Source organism: Schistocerca nitens, chromosome 8 (genome assembly GCF_023898315.1).
Source record: "Schistocerca nitens isolate TAMUIC-IGC-003100 chromosome 8, iqSchNite1.1, whole genome shotgun sequence".
NCBI lineage: Eukaryota > Metazoa > Arthropoda > Insecta > Orthoptera > Acrididae > Schistocerca > Schistocerca nitens.
In genome coordinates, this window is record NC_064621.1 from 471,847,065 (window position 1) to 471,867,272 (window position 20,208).

At 42.0% G+C, this 20,208-nt stretch overlaps 1 protein-coding gene across 1 annotated transcript in view; it reads left to right on the forward strand.

The window, feature by feature from the left end:
* Positions 1-1,912: 1,912 nt before the first annotated feature.
* The window catches only part of LOC126199252 (myrosinase 1-like), a 146,327-nt gene continuing 128,031 nt past the window's right edge, over positions 1,913-20,208 (forward strand). The window contains exons 1-4 of the mRNA XM_049936048.1: positions 1,913-2,081; positions 10,597-10,730; positions 10,891-11,025; positions 11,335-11,457. Coding sequence (XP_049792005.1) covers positions 1,934-2,081; positions 10,597-10,730; positions 10,891-11,025; positions 11,335-11,457 — 540 coding nt within the window. The 5' untranslated portion in view covers positions 1,913-1,933. The remainder of the gene's footprint in view (positions 2,082-10,596; positions 10,731-10,890; positions 11,026-11,334; positions 11,458-20,208) is intronic.

Sequence of the window (20,208 nt, forward strand, 5' to 3'; positions counted from 1 at the left end):
AGAGTTTTCAAAATTTTGTTTGGTTAGTTTTATTTGGGAGGGGGAGAATGGTTGGCATCGTGTGTGTGTGGCCAGGGGGGGGAGGGGGGGGCGGAGAATGAGGGTGCTGGTGTCGCTGTCTTCAGTTAAGTTCTATATACAATGACGGAAAAAACTGCAAAACCAAGAAAGAGTTGTGCACCTTATACTAAAGTTGGTAGACGTATTTCTACATCTGAATGATGTTGCATATTCAAATTTCGTGCCAGTCGCGTAAGAGTGGTGCTAGTAGCACCACAATGAGGATGCAAATCAGGTTTGCTTTAAATACACGCTGTAACGGTCGTAAGCGTTAGTTACCTGTGAGACTGGACGTGGGCGAGTTGAAGTTAGTCAAACAAAGCTTTAAGGCGACAAAGGCGTCATTATCAACACCTCACTGAGTTTGAATGGTGTTGTGTAATAGGGCTACGAGAAACTGAATGTTCCTTCCGCGATAGTGCAGAAAGACTTGGCAAGGACATACACCCTGTAAAGAATTGCTGGCAGCGGAATACTGCATCTGCAGCAGCAATCTGGGCAGCAATTGACACCACATTGACAAAACGAACTGTTACAAGTCGGTTACTTCAAGGAAAGCTCCGAGTGAGACGCCTCGTAGCGTGGATTCCACTGACCACCAAAGTGCCACCATTGGTGACAAGCGAGAGTTCACTGGAGGGCCGGGTGGAGGTCTATTGTGTCTCCTGATGGAAGCTGGTTCTGCCTCCGTACCAGTGATGGCCGTGTGTTGATTAAAAAAAGGAAGCCTGTTGAGGACCTGCCATCAACCTGTCTGCGCGTTAGGCACACTGAACCTACACCTGGAGTTACGTAAATCTGGCGATTCGACCTGTTGTGCTGCCATGCATGAACAGCATTCCAGGGGGTGTTTCCCAACAGGACAACGCTCTCCCATATACCGCTGTTGTAACACAATATGTTCCACAGAATGTCGACATGTTGCCTTGGCCTACTCGATCACCAGATCTGTCACCAATCGAGCACACATAGGTCATCATGGGGCGAGAACTCCAGCATCATCCACAGCCAGCATTAACCGTCCCTGTATTGACCGACCAAGTGCAATGGGCATGGAACTCCATCCCACAAACTGACATACAGCACCTGTACAACACACTGTATGCACGTTTGCATCCTTTTATTCAACGTTCTGAGAGTTACACCGGCTATTAATGTACCAGCATTTCACATTTGCAATGTTTACATTAACCTGTGTTCTTGCAATGTTAATTACCTAAGTATTTTACCTAGACAAATGTATTCCCGAAATTTCATTACTCTAGATTATTTATTTTTTAATGCTGCGATTTTCTTTCGTCAGCGAAATGGCGTAGATCAAGTGAAATGAAATGAAATATTCGAATCCATTTGCGCTCTTTATTCCAAATATAAGGTCATGGGTCAAACCAGAAGGGTGGATTCGGAGCCTGCGCTAATCCCACTGTCTTTTGTGTGATGAGTACTTGGTGCAGTATCGTTTATATTGATGATGCTGGTGTTGCGAGGTAATGGAAAGGCTGAAACCTGGCAGTGGCATGTGACATTTTCTTCTCAAAAAGCACCAATGCCGCCGAACAAAATGTGACAGGTTATTTTGTAACTCACGAATCCATATCAGAAGATGACATGTAATGAGTTCCCAAGGCTGTAACTGATAAATATCCAGTTATATATCGTTAAATCTTTCTGATAAATTAGTTTTGATTTATAGCCATATCTGAGCTTGAGAAAGGAAACAGCCATTGTATAACGACACGACTGTGTGTGATTAAATGAAAAACTGAGCACTTGTCGGTATCGAAACTGATTAGATAAGCTTGCTTGACTTATCAACAAATAAATGGTTCGGCCCCTCTGCTGCAAAAATAAGTGTCAAGCTGTGTGGCAGAAGATGGAAGGGCGAAAGGTCTATGTGGTTACACTGGTTGTTCTGCTGGGGACGTCGATAGCCGGTCAGTCGGCGTCAGAGTTCCCAGATGGATTTCTGCTTGGGGCCGCGACCTCGGCATACCAAGTGGAAGGCGCTTGGAACGAGGACGGTGAGTCACAGCCACAGGACTTACTAGAAATCAGATGCAGTCCCACTTCCTACGTGACAGACGTTTAGTCTTTGATTTATGATGTAAGAGTATACAGCGATAGACGCATTTTCTTTCTAAGATAAGAGGACTAAAAGGGGGGTTAAAAATGTGTCATCAGCAAGGTCATTAGGGAAAGAGCACAAGCTTAGACGAGACAAGGTTGGGGAAGCAAATCGGTCGTGGCTTTAGGGAAGAACTATCACGTTATTCATATTAATCGATTTAGGGAACTCGTGTAAAACCCAAATCTTGACGGCCAGACGGGAGATTGAATTACGCGCCTCTCAGATACGAGTCCTGTGTGCTAACCAATGTGCAGTTTCGCTCGCCGTGCACTTTACCGAACAAGTCTGATTTTTTCCAAAGAAACACACATGCACGCATTGTTGACTAAATAACCATCCCTGTCCTTTGAGATGAATGTGTGCTGCTCAAAACCCAGCAGTGTGAGGATGCTGCTTCTGCGAGGGCTATTCAGGAAGAAACAAACGTTTCGGTCTATTGCGGCGGTCGCCGGGCCTACAGCCGCCATGTTGGTGCCATAACGTTCGTACATTCCGTACGCATCCAGCGGTGGTAGTTTGTGGTCTTTGCAGTGGTGGACATAGAAAAACCTCAATGAGGGGGCGCTGAAGATATCTTGAGCTACCGTTACCTTTCTGATTCTGAGTGTAAACTAGCTCCCTATTCGGCGGATAGTCCGTATGTATAACGCTACGTATCGAAGGTTCTCTGTACAAGAAAATGTAATCTAATTCGCGACTTTTCTCGAACAAATGCCAGACAGAATAACTCATCGAGATCACTAGAATGGCTGCGACTTTTTTCGTAGGTATGTGTTAGCTATCTATGTGCCATACAGAAACGTATAAAATACGATGACGTGGGCGCGTGTGCTACGTAGGAAAGTACAATTACTCGACTCAGTCGAGTCGACTGACGAAAGAAACGAACGAATAGCGTGCGGGCTGACTGGCGCGGGTGGCCCCGCATAGGGGGGTGTTGGGGGAGGGGGGGGGCGGTGGGGGCGAACGCCCCGCGCGCCCCACCATAAGTATCCGCCACTGGTCTGTGCCTCTGCTACTTTGTTTTCTGTGACGTGTTAAAATCTACGCTGCAATAGAAAGTCCCGCTACTTGTGAAGTACGTTCTGTAATTAGATTTTCGTTGGCATAAAAAAAATGCAAATCAACTGAAATTTATCTCGGCCTTTCCGTATAAGGAAAAGGATTAATGAATGAAAGTTGAGTAAGGCAATGGTGGAATGATTTTAGAAATAACCGTACCAATGTTCATGATGAGGTCCGCAGTAGTAGACCTAACCTTGTGACGAAAGTCAACGACAAAATTTGTGGAAATCATCGTTTCATGATTACGGGACTTTCGCAACATTTTCCTCAAATTTTACGCACTTTGGTGCATGAAATTGTGGCGGAGAAGTTAGGTTACCACAAATTTTCTCCTAGTTGGGTTCCCAAAATCCTAACAGAAAACCACAAAAAACAGAGACTGGGTACAGCACTGACCTTCTTCGAAGACTACGAGAAAAATGGTAACAAAGTTATTGATTGCATTGTAACTGGGGCGAGACTTGCATGAGGCATGTCCGTTGTGAAACAAAACGACAGTCATGGGATGGGGACACACAAATTCTCCCAAGAAACCGAGAAAGTATTTGCAAACGCTGTCAGCAAGAAAGATCAAGGTTACTGCGTTTTGTGAGTCTAAGGGAGGGATTCTCGTTGATTTCATTGAACGAGGCACAACAGTTAACTCTGAGGGCTATTCTCTAACACTGACAGAGTTAAGGCGGGCGATACAACACAAGCGTTAGGGAACACTTAGCGCAAAAGTTTTATTTTTTCACGCCAACGCACCTCCACACACGGCTGATCATATCCGATACCTACTACGGGTTTTGGATGGGTGATGTTAGATCATCTACCATACAGCCCGGATTTGGTTCCGAGCGAATACTACTTCCTCCCAGCAATGAAGACATGGCTCGCTATTAAACACTTTGATATTGACGCCGAACTGCACGCCGGCATAAACTTGTGGTTGCAATGGTAGGCGGCAGATTTCTACGGAGATGGTACTGAAAACTTGTGCCACGGTATGATAAGTGCCTCTTTGAATGACGATTATGTAGAAAAATAGCTCAAGAGTGAACCTTTAAAGTATTTTGGTTTTTCCATTTTGTTAGTTTTTTGTTTCAAAACGTATGTTACTTTCTGACGGCGCTCGTATCACGCAGCGTATAATGTTGGCTTCACTGCCCAGTAAGTACTTTTCTGTATCAGTAATAATTAGTAGCATTCAAACAGTTAACTAATACTTTTCACAACTGAAGAACGTGTTTTGAAAGACAATGCTAGTTGTCAGTATTCAGGATCCGTAGCTAAAATACTACAAACTCTATTAACCCTTTAATGCATACTGTAGCTGATAAGCTACAGACCTCATTTCTTCGATTTATTCCATATGGAGAAACATTTTCGATCAAATTCGTTATGTAGCTAAGTGTATACACTCCGCTGCAGTTTCTAGTAGTTCTTCATAGCGATCATAGATGGCAGGACGAGCTGAAGCAGTTCGACAGTGAGCTGTGTGGACATACTGCCAAGTGTGTGTTTTGGCGGAAAGTTGAGGTGTGTTTTTGGTGTTTGTGCACTGCTTTCTGGGTTTGAAAATTACTTTTTCATTTTGAAAACGTAAGTAGATATGGTGTAAACAGTTAATTCGAGTGTCTTTGCGATAGATTTGAAATGAGGCCTGTTTTTGTGTATGTAGCTTATCAGCTACATTTTTCATTTACTGCATTTCAGGCGCTGACGTAAAAATGTCTCGAAAGAGTCAAGAAGAAATGCTTATGGAATGGTTAGAGATTCCACTAAGCAGTGATGACGATCTTGAGTGTTTCTCTGACGATTCCATTCAAGATGAGACATATGTTGCTCCAAAATCTGTTGATTGTGATAGTGACAGTAGTGACGAAGAAAGTCAAGTACCAGTAATTAGGATTGAAGATGTTTCTGGAACAAGACAATCTGATGTTATAATGAAGGAATCGACGTCACAGTTGTCTGATAATGCTCTGAAACTGCCATGCAGCAGCAAAAATGTTACCAAAAACAGCAGGAGTGTGGTTTGGAAAGATAAACAGTTGATTATTCCCAAACTGCAGTCAAAATTTCATGGCAATACTTCGTTACCAGAAGAAGTAATAAACTTAAATACTCCATACCAATTCTTCAAACATATATTTCCATCTAAATTGTTTGATCTAATTGTCGAAGAGTCTCATAGATACAGTGTGCAGTGTAATCCTGATAGACCAATAGATTTATCCTGTGATGACATAAAAAAATTATAGGCATCTGTCTCGTAATGTCAATAGTTCATGTACCTAATACGAGGGATTACTGGGGAGAAGTTACTGGTACTCATCTGATCAAGACAACAATGACAGTGAATCAGTATGAGCAAATACGTAAGTTTCTTCACTTCAATGACAACAGTGCAATGATACCCAGGGGTGAAAAAGGTCATGATAGACTCTTCAAGATAAGACCCATAATAGAATTGATGAGATCTCGGTTTCAAACAATACCTGTTGAGGAGTGTGTTTCTGTTGATGAACAGATATGTTCAACAAAGGCTAGAAGTTATTTGAAACAATACATGCCAAACAAGCCTCATAAATATGGATACAAATTATTTGTTATTAGTGGCATATCTGGTTATGCCTACGATTTTGAGATTTTCACTGGAGATGAAAATGAACCAGAAAAAAGAGTGACTGGGGAGGAAGACTTGGGAGCAAGTGCAAATGTTGTACTTCGACTCAGTAGGATACTACCAAGAAATATGAACCACAAACTGTACTGTGACAATTATTACACAAGTCTGCCACTGCTTGTATGGTTACATAAACAAGGAATTTACTCACCTGGGACAGTCAGAAGAAACAGAGTGCCAGACTGCAAGCTCCCTTCAGAAGCTGAGCTGAAGAAAATGGCACGAGGTGCATCAGTAGAGCGCGTCGCAACAGTGGATGGTGTCGACATATCAAATGTAGTGTGGAAAGATAACAAGAGTGTGATGTTGCTTTCTACACTTGCTGGACAGCAGCCTATTCATGAAGCAGGGAGGTATGACAAAAAAACAAAGTCAAGAATAACAATACCTTGTCCACAAATAATTAAGCTCTACAATAAACATATGGGAGGTGTTGACCTTCTTGACAGCATAATGGGTCGACATAAAATTCTTGTGAAAAGTCGAAAATGGTATATAAGATTGTTTTACCATCTCCTGGACATGGGAGTAGTCAATTCCTGGCTGTTGTATAGGAGAGTAGCAGAAACCAAAGGGATTAGGAGAACTATGAAACTCTCCGAATTTCGAATGGAAATTGCTCACTGTTTGTGTCGCTCAGGTCAAACTTCAGCAAAACGTGGAAGGACAAGTAATGAACTCGAAAACCAAATACAAGCTAAGAAGACAAAGAGGCCCACAGCACATGTACCTCCACAAGATGTAAGGCTGTATCAAGTAGGTCACCTGCCTTCGTACTTGCAAGTGAGACAGAGGTGCAAAATGCCAGGATGTAAGGGATTTTCCTGGGTTCAGTGTAATAAATGTGCAGTTGCATTGTGTTTGCACAAACAAAAGAACTGTTTTCAAACTTTTCATGTAAAGTGATTATCACATGCTTGGGTACAAACCTGTTGGAACTAGATACCTTATTGTTCATATATAAAAGTGTATAAAATATACAATAAATGCTCAATATTTACAACATTAATGTCCTATTTATTATTTTAGGATTTTTCCCTTCCTATACAAAGTATTTAATCATAATCAACAATTAAATTACGAGAGATTTGGTCAAAATTGAGGGAGCAATATAAGCACATTTATTGTGGCTCGTAAGGTGTTAACTCAAAATGTAGCCGATCAGCTACAAAGCGATTTTCAACAATAGTGCTTTGTTAATTTAATTTAAAAAATTTTTCAATATTTTTTTTCGAAATGTAGGCACTATAAACTAAACATGGTAATTTTTACAGCTTGAAATAAAAAATCATGCATTTAAGGGTTAATACATTTGCGGCGTTCATAAAACACACTGAAGCGCCAAAGAACTGGTATAGGCAAGCGTATTCAAATACAGACATATGTAAACAGGCAGAATATGACGCCGCGGTCGGCAACGCCTATATAAGACAGCAAGTGTCTGGCGCAGTTGTTGGATTGGTTACCTTTGCTACAATGGCAGATTATCAAGATTTAAGTGAGTTTGAATGTGCGATGGGACATAATATCTCCGAGGTAGAGATGAAGTGGGGATTTTCCCGTACGACCATTTCACGAGTGTACCGTGAATGTCAGGACTCCGGTAAAACATCAAATCTCCAACATCGCTGTGGCCGGAAAAAGATCCTGCAAGAACGGGACCAACAACGACTGAGGAGAATCGTTCAGCGTGACAGACGTGCAACCCTTCCGCAAATTGCTGCAGTTTTCAGTGCTGGGCCATCAACAAGTGTCAGCGTGCAAATCATTCAACGAAACAACATCGATATGGGCTTTCGGAGCCGAAGGCCCACTTGCGTACCCTTGATGACTGCACAACACAAAGCTTTACGCCTCACCTGGGCCTGTCAACACCGATATTGTACATTGCTGATGACTGTAAACATATTGCTTGGTCGGATGAGTCTCGTTTCAAATTGTATCGGATGGATGGACGTGTACAGGTAAGGAGACAACCTCATGAATCCTTAGACATCGCTGTGGCCGGAAGAAGGCTTTGTGATGGTGTGGGGCGCGTGGAGTTGGAATGGTATGAGATCCCTGATACGTCTAGATATGACTCTGACAGGTGACATATACGTAAGCATCCTATATGATCACCTACATCCATTCAGGTATGGGCATTCCGACGGACTTGGGCAATTCAAAAAGGACGATGCGACACCACACACGTCCAGAATTCCTACAGAGTGGCTCCAGGAACACTCTTCCGAGTTCAAACACTTCTGCTGGCCACCAAACTCCCCAAGCCATAAAGATTATTGAGTATGCCTGGGATGCCTTGCAACGTGATGTTCAGAAGAGATCTGCACCCCGTCATACTCTTATGGATTTATGGACTTGCCTGCAGGATTCATTGTGTCGGTTCCCTCCAGCATTACTTCAGACATTAGTCGAGTCCATGCCACGTCGTATTGCGGCACTTCTACGTGCTCGCGGGGGCCCTGCACGATATTAGGCAGGTGTACCAGATTCTTTGGCTCTTCAGTGGAAAAGAAATACAATCTGGGCCATAGATCCCCGTCTTACTTAAAAATCGTCTATTACTATCTTTAATCGCTCCATCACGCATCACAACTGCGCATCAAAGCGAGCCACGTTCCTGTCTCATGTGCTTGCTGTCATGCTACCATGCCATCAACCTTCCTTTCCCCTCCGCACGTTCTTTTTTACCGATCCGACTCTTCAACCCAGTCGGGCTACAATGCCATTGCAAGTGGGCTAGGACATTATAGTCGTACAATTGCATGTGTGTGTATATGTATATACGAGTACTCTGTACTAATCAGCTCTGAAGAACGATATCATCTGAAAGCTTGTTGATGTTTTCTGTCTTCTTTAACAACACCTCAACCATACGGTGAAGTGTTATGTTTACTCCTTCTGTTACCTGGTCTAATCCTAGTCACTTCTTGGGGAAAACAGTATTCAGATAAGGTGAGGAAATTATTAATAAATATGCTGTATTTTCTATTAATGCCTTGAGCACTGTATACACCGTTCTAGTTCATGTCTTGGAGTTATTTTTTAAAATAATCAGTTTTTGGTTCACTGACTCCTTATTGAATTGTATCCTGACATGTGAAAGCATTGACTATTAGTTCTGTGCTATAATTTTGTTCAGTAGACTTTATGTACAACAATTTTATCAGTGATTCTTTTTGAGCAATTAGCTGCTCTAACTGGAAAGTTTACAATAGGAGTTAACTTGAATGGCAATGTCAGTTACGGACAGCAACAAATCCTTACTGGAATGCTTTTCAAGAAAGCACTGCTCAGAGATATGAGGATAAGATGACATATCAGGTTAATCAGTTCTTTCATGAAGCAGAAAAGAAATCATTTTCTTACAACAAAAAACCCCAGATATGTACAGTCCTAAACTCTTCTGTCAACGAATACTCAGGTCAACAGAATATTCACGAACATAAAGAAATAAACAATGAAAAAAACCATGTCTGTCATATATGAGAATAACAACCACTTAAATACATCTACATCTACATGACTACTCTGCAATTCACATTTAAATGCTTGGCAGAGGGTTCATCGAACCACAATCATACTATCTCTCTACCATTCCACTCCCGAATAGCGCGCGGGAAAGACAAACACCTAAACCTTTCTGTTCGAGCTCTGATTTCTCTTACTTTATTTTGATGATCATTCCTACCTATGTAGGTTGGGCTCAACAAAGTATTTTCGCATTCGGAAGAGAAAATTGGTGACTGAAATTTCGTAAATAGATCACGCCGCGACGAAAAACGTCTTTGCTTTAATGACTTCAATCCCAACTCTCGTATCATATCTGCCACACTCTCTCCCCTATTACGTGATAAGACAAAACGAACTGCCCTTTTTTGCACCCTTTCGATGTCCTCCGTCAATCCCACCTGTTAAGGATCCCACACCGCGCAGCAATATTCTAACAGAGGACGAACGAGTGTAGTGTAAGCTGTCTCTTTAGTGGACTTGTTGCATCTTCTAAGTGTCCTGCCAATGAAACGCAACCTCTGGCTCGCCTTCCCCACAATAGTATCTATGTGGTCTTTCCAACTGAACTTGTTCGTAATTTTAACACCCAGGTACTTAGTTGAATTGACAGCCTTGAGAATTGTACTATTTATCGAGTAATCGAATTCCAACGGATTTCTTTTGGATCTCATGTGGGTCACCTCACACTTTTCGTTATTTAGCGTCAACTGCCACCTGCGACACCATGTAGCAATCTTTTCTAAATCGCTTTGCAACTGATACTGGTCTTCGAATGAACTTACTAGACGGTAAATTACAGCATCATCTGCGAACAACCTAAAAGAACTGCTCGGATAGTCACCCAGGTCATTTATATAGATCAGGAACAGCAGAGGTCCCAGGACGCTTCCCTGGGGAACACCTGATATCACTTCAGTTTTACTCGATGATTTGCCGTCTATTACTACGAACTGCGTCCTTCCTGACAGGACTGAAAAGTGTACACTATGAGAAATGAAACGATTTTAATATTGACAGGGTCAAGTGGCTCTATATAGTCCACTTGTGAATGATTACTGAGGAAAACGATTCGTAAGAACTAAAATTTCTGTATAAATGCATGACAATGCACTTTCCCACAAAAGAGTAACGATGTCCTGTATGTGTTCCCCATCAGGTAAAGGTGAAAGCATTTGGGATTACTACCTTCATAATTATCCAGAATCGGACCCTGATGGTGCAAACGGAGACATCGCATGCGACTCTTACCATAAATACGAGGAAGATGTTCGGCTGCTCAAAGAACTTAATGTGAGTTTATTTCGCTTATGTCTGTGCCAGCATTACTGTGCACAACGGGAAAATGAACAATTTGATGACATGCATGAACATTACATCAAAATAAAAATAGTTAAGATAAATAGCTCAGTTACCATCTTTTATAACAGAAAAAACCGAATTTGTTTTGCAGGCCAACGTCTACAGATTTTCAATTTCTTGGCCTAGAATCCTCCCAACGGGAGATATATCACAGATCAATGCTCCTGGAATAGATTATTACAACAAGCTCATCAATCTCCTGCTGGAAAATGGCATTGAACCTTTGGTAAGTTACTAACCGTTTGTGCCTGGAAATTTAATCAAGTCTTCAACTTCATCAACTTGAACAAAATTTTACGTGTCTCTCAAACAAAGTACATTTTATTAAAAAAGCAATGGACCTTTTTAATTGGGCAGCTTGAATTCATTTCTATGTTGAGAGTACTCGATGGTTGCAACTTTTGTTGGTTGTGAACAAATTTTCAATAATTTGGAAAAACTGTTTCTCATTAGATGCAGACTATGTGGACGTTTATTAAATCAGTAGACGTATGAGCAGAAACGAATTATTTTCAGTGTTCTTCTTTGATTCTAGGTGACCATGTACCATTGGGATCTACCGCTAGCTTTGCAATACATCGGTGGCTGGACTAATCCCATATTGGCAGACTATTTCGTCGAGTACGCGCGAATACTATTCGACAACTTCGGTGACCGAGTGAGTTCAAAATTTATTACATTCCCACATGTATTCTCCATAGTGTGTAAGTCCCACCAACAAGTAATGTCTGTGAATAGGACAATCCTGTCACACTTAATACTGTGGTACCAGTACAATAGAGGATAATCCAGAAAAACGAACCCTGATTTTAGATTGAAGTTTCGGGAGAAAAGTCGTATTTCATGAAAAAAGAAATAAAATTACTCTTTACTTTCTACATTGCTTCAACAGTGATACATACACATCGAAGTGCTTCGTTAATTTCATTACCAACTGCTGTCTATCTGATTAATCCCTTTTTCCGGTAGTAATATCAGACGAGATGTAGAAAGCTGTTAGAAGTATGAACGAAATGGCGTCTGGAAGTAACGGAGTTTCAGTAGAAATGATTAAAACTCGAGGAAAGATAATGCAATAGAAACTTAAAAAACGATTTACAAAATGTCTGCGGAAGAAGGTAATTTCCAAAAACTTGAACAATGCTGCAATTGTTCTACTTCGTAAGAAAGGAGATAGACAAGATATTAAAAACTATCAGATCCCAGTCCCTGTTGTACGAGATCTTCATTAAAATGGCCACAACCGCTTAAGCAACGCATTAGATTCCAGTCAAATAAAGCAAGGAACTGCTTTCAGAAGTAGATACATAGCACAATGTATCACGTGCAACTTGCAAATTAAATTATAAAACGCAGCAACGAGTGTGAATGTGAACTTTGTCTAGGAGTCATAGATTAAGCCGAGTAAGTTGAAATCTGTACTATCTGCGTTCATCGTAAGATTAAACCTGATGCAGACATTACACTACGTACTCTTCCTCCTTTCTGGAGCCTCATTGGATTTCATTTTATGTTGAGCGGAAGCCAAGCTGTCTCGAGTGCAGTCAAGTGCGATAATAAGGATGCATTTGTCGTTAAAGCTGTACGTCACGCGATCATCGACCCAGAGATGTTCAAATGTGTGTGAAATCTGATGGGACTTAACTGCTAAGGTCATCGGTCCCTAAGCTTACACACTACTTAACCTAAATTATGCTAAGGACAAACACACACACCCATGCCCGAGGGAGGACTCGAACCTCCGCTGGGACCAGCCGCACAGTCAATTACTGCAGCACCTCAGACCGCTCGGCTAATCCCGCGCGGCTGACCCAGAGATGATACGGCGCTACAGTGTCACCGGCGCATTTAATTTGGACTGCACTGGAAAACCAGCTGGTCCAACTAAACTGCAGTGATGTGGCAGTTGCAGTTAAAAACGTAAAAAAGAGATGAGCAGAGAAACAATATCGCTTAGAGTGTCATTTAATTTCCAAACAGAATGAAATAATGGCAATACACTGCTTAGGTGAGAAGACTCAAAACGTAAGATACTCTTGTACTTAGTTAACATAGTACTCTATTTAAAAAAGAAGAGTAATAAAAATTCCTAACTTAAACACAGGGTAATTTCTCTGCGTGGGCTGTGTTTGCCGTAGGGCTATGTTTGATGGTTTTGAAATTTAAATCATGTAAGTATTCGAACTGAACGAAAAAAAAAGAAAGGCCACTGTGAGATGCGATCCAGCCATCCACAGAGTTCGCAATTACCAGCCACACATCTCATATCCACAAGTAACATAAATTAAGAAAAAAAAACTTGAAAACATTAAGTACAACTCGTCTCCCGCCATTTTTATTCTTATAATGAACGAAATATAACAGCCTTTGAGGAACAAGACATAGTTTCAATCTACATTCACATACTGCAGAACATAAAAGTTTTCAGAAATTCAATCATATTGACATATATGATGGTGGAATACCGAGAAATATCCGTTGTTGAGCAACCAGGAGTCTGTATGCATACTGGGTAAGTAAAAATCCCCCAGGACGTCATTTAGCATGCGTCAGGTGTGTTCCAATCCTTTATTGTTCTGATGTCGTTTACAATAAACATTCAAAATGAGCACCATTAACTTCAGTATGGAACCTGTATTGACGTAGCAGGGCGTCTCATGCTCGTTGGAAAATATGTGGCTTGGTTTGTATGTATGTGGGCGCCTGCAAGAACTGCAACCAGTCCACCGGGGTAGAAGACACTTTGGTTTTCATGTAGCCCCAGAGAAGAAAGTCTAATTGGGAGCGGTCCAGGGACCTTGCACACCAGTGTTCAGTTTCTCTCCGGCGGATCCACCGATTGCCAAAAGCACGGGCTACTGCTACAGGTACTGATTCATCAACGTGCGCCAGGGCCCCATCATGCTGAAACTACATCCTCTCGCTGATTCATAGAGTTACAAGTAACGTCGGCAGGTTCTCTTGCAACAACAGTCTGTACATTGGCCACCTCAGTCGAGGAGGAAACATGTATGACCCAAGCAAGTAGCCGGCCGGAGTGGCCGGGCGGTTCTAGGCGCTTCAGTCTGGAACCGCGTGACCGCTACGGTCGCAGGTTCGAATCCTGCCTTGGGCATGGATATGTGTGATGTCCTTAGGTTAGTTAGGTTCAACTAGTTTTAAGTTCTAGGGGACTGATGACCTCAGGTGTTAAGTCCCATAGTGCTTAGAGCCATTTTCAACCAAGCAAGTAGGCACCCGCGATACCGGCCCACATGTTTACCCCAAATTGACTCTGATGGCCTCACATAACTGTTGTACATGGGTTTTCTTCTCCACAATACATGCGAGTTACGACAATTTTGCTTATCTTCCTGAGTAAACTGAGTTTCATTTGCAAACAGAAGAACTTCAGGAAACTAAGGGTTTTCGTTAGCTGTTGTACAAACCAATTTACGAACTCAAGATGAAGTGGATAATCATCTGATCCTAGAGTCCGTACTCTGGTGGAAGGAAAGGATGAGGCAGCTGTTCATGCATCACATTCCATACTTAACTATGGTGAACTTCACTAGGACCCATTCTCAAAGTGTAACAAAATGTCGTTATCAAAGGTACATGTACGCATCGTCCATGGTCTCCCTGTATTGGGATTGTGTACCATCAGTGTTTCCGCTTTTTCCAGTCGAAAGTGGACTGCAGTCAATGTTCGACATCTTTGTGCAGGGAAAACTTGGCAGTATATTCAGTGAACACTTCGATCATCGGCTTCAGCTTGCCGTAAACAAAATGCATGTCTCAATGTTCTCTCCATGAGAAGCGCTTCATGTTATGTACGTCTATGCGACCATAACCACATACTATTTACTGGCTCAATGGGAACCTCATCACGTCATAATATTAAGTACTTCAAATAAACTTACGTGTAACGGTGTTTGGAAAACGTATTTATTGTTTATCTTCTTTATCTCTGGCGTACTGATGCATGTTTAGTGCTTACGTAATATACATTTCCCACACCTGGTTGCTGAACGAAATAAATTTGTTGTTGGTTTTTTTGTAAAATCTTACAGTTTCGGCTCTGACATTTTGAACACCCTGTAATATACAGGGTGTCTCATCTAACTCTGCCACCTCAAACATCTCTGGAACAACAATAGGTATTCAAAAAGGGTTTTCACCAGCATGGGGCTAAGGAAACCAAATACTATGCAAAATTTTAAAACGCAAACAAATACTATTTTCAACGCAAAATTGTGTATTTTTAAATGGACACCCTCTATTATTTCGTATGCAACCAATAGCATGAAAATTCACAAAAATAATGGCGTTGGTTGCATCGCATTTCGTTAATTACATCTCGAGAAATTGCGAAGCGAAGTTGACGCTTGAAATAAATGAAGCGAACAGCTGGTGCACATCCTAAGACTCAAGCGTCCACCTCACGCTGCCTCTGCCAGGGGCTCACACAATGGAAAGGTATGCACAATCCACAAAAATAAACGAGTAACACGTCCAATGCAAAGTTACGTTTTTCAAATTGTAAACGTATGTTTATTCAAGAGAAATGACAACTAGAACTACAATTAGAGATGTTGTTGTTGTTGTTGTTGTTGTTGTTGTGGTCTTCAGTCCTGGGACTGGCTGAGACTGGTTTGATGCAGCTCTCCATGCTACCCTATCCTGTGCAAGCTTCTTCATCTCCCAGTACCTACTGCAACCTACATCCTTCTGAATCTGCTTAGTGTATTCATCTCTTGGTCTTCCTCTACGATTTTTACCCTCCACGCTGCCCTCCAGTACTATATTGGTGATCCCTTGGTGCCTCAGAACATGTCCTACCAACCGATCCCTTCTTCTAGTCAAGTTGTGCCACAAACTCCTCTTCTCCTCAATTCTATTCAGTATCTCCTCATTAGATATGTGATCTACCCATCTAATCTTAAGCATTCTTCTGTAGCACCACATTCCAAAAGCTTCTATTCTCTTCTTGTCCAAACTATTTATCGTCCATGTTTCACTTCCATACATGGCTACACTCCACACAAATACTTTCAGAAACGACTTCCTCATGCTTAAATCTATACTCGATGTTAACAAATTTCTCTGCCCGCATCTCGTGGTCGTGCGGTAGCGTTCTCGCTTCCCACGCCCGGGTTCCCGGGTTCGATTCCCGGCGGGGTCAGGGATTTTCTCTGCCTCGTGATGGCTGGGTGTTGTGTGTGATGTCCTTAGGTTAGTTAGGTTTAAGTAGTTCTAAGTTCTAGGGGACTGATGACCATAGATGTTATGTCCCATAGTGCTCAGAGCCAACAAATTTCTCTTCTTCAGAAACACTTTCTTGCCATTGCCAGTCTACATTTTATATCCCCTCTACTCCGACCATCATCAGTTATTTTGCTCCCCAAATAGAAAACTTCTTTACTACTTTAAGTGTCTCATTTCCTAATCTAATTCCCTCAGCATCACTCAACTTAATTCGACTACATTCTATTATCCTCGTTTTGCTTTTGTTGATGTTCATCTTATATCATCCTTTCAAGACATTGTCCATTCCATTCAACTGCTCTTACAAGTCCTTTGCTGTCACTACAGTATTACAATGTCATCGGCAAACCTCAAAGTTTTTATTTCTTCTCCATTGATTTCAATACCTACTCAGAATTTTTCTTTTGTTTCCTTTACTGCTTGCTCAATATACAGATTGAATAACATTGGGGAGAGGCTATAACCCTATCTTACTCACTTCCCAACCACTGATTCCCTTTCATGCCCCTCGGCTCTTATAACTACCATCTGGTTTCTGTACAAATTGTAAATAGCCTTTCGCTTCCTGTATTTGCCCCCTGACACCTTCAGAATTTGAAAGAGAGTATTCCAGTCAGCATTGTCAAAAGCTTTCTCTAAGTCTACAAATGCTAGAAAAGTAGGTTTGCCTTTCCTTAATCTTTCTTCTAAGATAAGTCGTAGGGTCAGTATTGCCTCATGTGTTCCAATATTTCTACGGAATCCAAACTGACCTTCCCCGAGGTCGGCTTCTACAATTTTTTCCATTCGTCTGTAAAGAATTCGCATTAGTATTTTGCCGCCGTGACATATTAAACTGATAGTTCGGTACTTTTCACATGTGCCAACACCTGCTTTCTTTGGGATTGGAATTATTATATTCTTTTTGAAGTCTGAGGGTATTTCGCCTGTCTCATACATCTTGCCCACCAGATGGTAGAGTTTTGACAGGACTGGCTCTCCCAAGGCTGTCAGTAGTTCTAATGGAATGTTGTCTACTCCCGGGGCCTTGTTTCGACTTAGGTCTTTTAGTGCTCTGTCAAAGTCTTCACGCAGTATCGTATCTCCCATTTCATCTTCATCTACATCCTCTTCCATTTCCATAATATTGTCCTCAAGTATATCGCCCTGTATATACTCCTTCCACCTTTCTGCTTTCCCTTCTTTGCTTAGAACTGGGTTTCCAGCTGAGCTCTTGATATTCATACAAGTGGTTCTCTTTTCTCCAAAGGTCTCTTTAATTGTCCTGTAGGCACTATCTATCTTACCCCTAGTGAGATAAGCCTCTACAAAACGGCTCTGAGCACTTTGGGCCTTAACATCTGAGGTCATCAGTCCCCTAGAACTTAGAACTACTTAAACCTAACTAACCTAAGGACATCACACACATCCATGCCCGAGGCAAGATTCGAACCTGCGACCGTAGCTAGAACTGCTTCGCCACCGCGGCCAGCATAGGCCTCTACATCCTCATATTTGTCCTCTAGCCATCCCTGCTTAGCCATTTTTCACTCCATGTCGATCTCATTTTTGAGACGTTTATATTCCTTTTTGCCTGCTGCATTTACTGCATTTTTATATTTTCTCCTTTCATCAATTAAATTCAATATTTCTTCTGTCACCCAAGGATTTCTATTAGCCCTCTTATTTTTGCCTACTTGATCCTCTGCTGCCATCACTACTTCATCCCTCAAAGCTACCAATTTTTCTTCTACTGTATTTCTTTCCCCCATTCCTGTCAATTGTCCCCTTATCCTCTCCCTGAAACTCTGTACAACCTCTGGTTTATTCAGTTTATCCAGATCCCATCTCCTTAAATTCCCACCTTTTTGCAGTTTCTTCAGTTTTAATCTACAGTACATAACCAATAGATTGTGGTCAGAGTTCACATCTGCCCCTGGAAATGTCTTACAATTTAAAATCTGGTTCCTAAATCTCTTTCGTACCGTTGTATAATCTATCTGATACCTTCTAGGATCTACAGTATTTTTCCACTTATACAACCTTCTTTCATGATTCTTGAACCAAGTGTTAGCTATGATTAAGTTATGATCTGTGCAGAATTCTACCAGGCGGCTTCCTCTTTCATTTCTTACCCCCAATCTATATTCACCTACTACGTTTCCTTCTCTTCCTTTTCCTATTATCGATTTCCAGTCACCCACGACTATTAAATTTTCGTCTCCCTTCACTATCTGAATAATTTCTGTTATCTCATCATACATTTCATCAATTTCTTCGTCATCTGCAGAGCTAGCTGGCATATAAACGTTTACTACTGTGGTAGGCGTGGGCTTCGTATCTATCTTGGCCACAATAATGCGTTCACTGTGCTGTTTGTAGTATCTTGCCCGCATTCCTATTTTTTTTATTCATTATTAAACCTACTCCTGCATTACACCTATTTGATTTTGTATTTATAACCCTGTAATCACCTGACTAAAAGTCTTGTTCCGTCTACCACCGAACTTCACTAATTTCCACTATATCTAACTAAAATTTAAAAAGGGGAATGGTTAGGTTAATTTTCTAACCTACCTGCCCGATTAAGGGATCTGACATTCCACGCTCCGATCCGTAGAACGCCCGTTTTCTTTCTCCTGATAACGACGTCCTCTTGAGTAGTCCCCGCCCGGAAATCTGAATGGGGGACTATTTTACCTACGGAATATTTTACCCAAGAGGACGCCATCATCATTTAAGCATACAGTAAAGCTGCATGCCCTCGGGAAAAATTACGGCTGTAGTTTTCCCTTGCTTTCAGCCGTTCGCAGTACCAGCACAGCAAGGCCGTTTTGGTTAGTGTTACAAGACCAGATCAATGAATCATCGAGACTGTTGCCCCTGCAACTACTGAAAAGGCTGCTGCCCCTCTTCAGAAACCATATGTTTGTCTGTCCTCTTAACAGATACCGCAAGCCACCCCACCAACGGCAAGGTCTAGGGTAATGGGGGGGGGGGGGGTGGGGGGGGGACAATTAAAGGTAACACACTTGAATTCACTTTTCTAAACAAATTTTCTCGTGCCCTGTCGCCCACAGAAACTGCATATTTATGCATTACATCCAGCACAGAAGATACACCCACTTCTTGACCAGTGAAATTGTGTCACGTCAACATATGTTCGAAGTGCCCTCCGTTTGCATTAATACATGTTTGCAGACGGGTAACGAGAGAGTGTTGCACAGATTGTAGAGTTTCTTCAGATATTGCTTCACACGCCGCAGTAATACGATGTTGCATATCCTCTACTGTCGTTGGGGGTTCTTGATACACTCTGCCTCTCACTGCGCCCCAGAGAAAGAAGTCTAATGGCGTCAGGTTGGGGGACCGTGCTGCCCATCGCACAGTACCTCCCCACTCCATCAACCTGTTTGGAAATGTCGCATCTAGAACGTCTCTGGCAACGTTTGCATTGATAGACGAGTTTCCAATCCTAGATCCCCATGAGGAGCGCTAGTGTGTGTTGAAGAAATGACGCATATCGCTGTCCATTCACTGCTCCACGGCAAAAATACTGTCGTTGATGAGCAACTTGGCGAATCCAGTGGGGTTTTGCATGGACCAGTAGTACATGTTCCGCAGATTCACATTACCATGATTTGTAAATGAAGCCTCGTCCGTAAACAACGTATTACTTAGGAATACTGGATTACCTTGCAACTGCTCAAGTGCAAAACTGCAGAATCCAATGCGGGATTCAAAGTCATTCTCGTACAGTTCTTGGTGTAGTGAGATATGGAACGGATGAAACTGATGCCGATGCAAGATTCTGCACACACTACTGTGGCTTATTCCTACACCTCGTTCAGTTTCTCGTACACCCACCTGAGGATTGTGTGCTACAGCAGGCAGAACAGTAATTTAGTTTCCATTGCTAGTTACTGGCGTTGTAGGTCGACGTTTTGAAGGAGCCCAGCTTCCTGTTTCTGTAAGTGTCTTGCAGATGTTGCCAATGATTCGACGTGACGGACACCGCCGATCTGGGTAGCGTTCAGCATACCGTGTCACAGCTGCGGTTGCATTTCCGTGACATTTGCCATAAATTAAAATAATACCTTGTTTTTCTTCATTACTGAAGGCCGGCATATCGACTAGATGACGGCGAATGTAACAAGCCACAAGAAAACAGGTTTTAATCTGG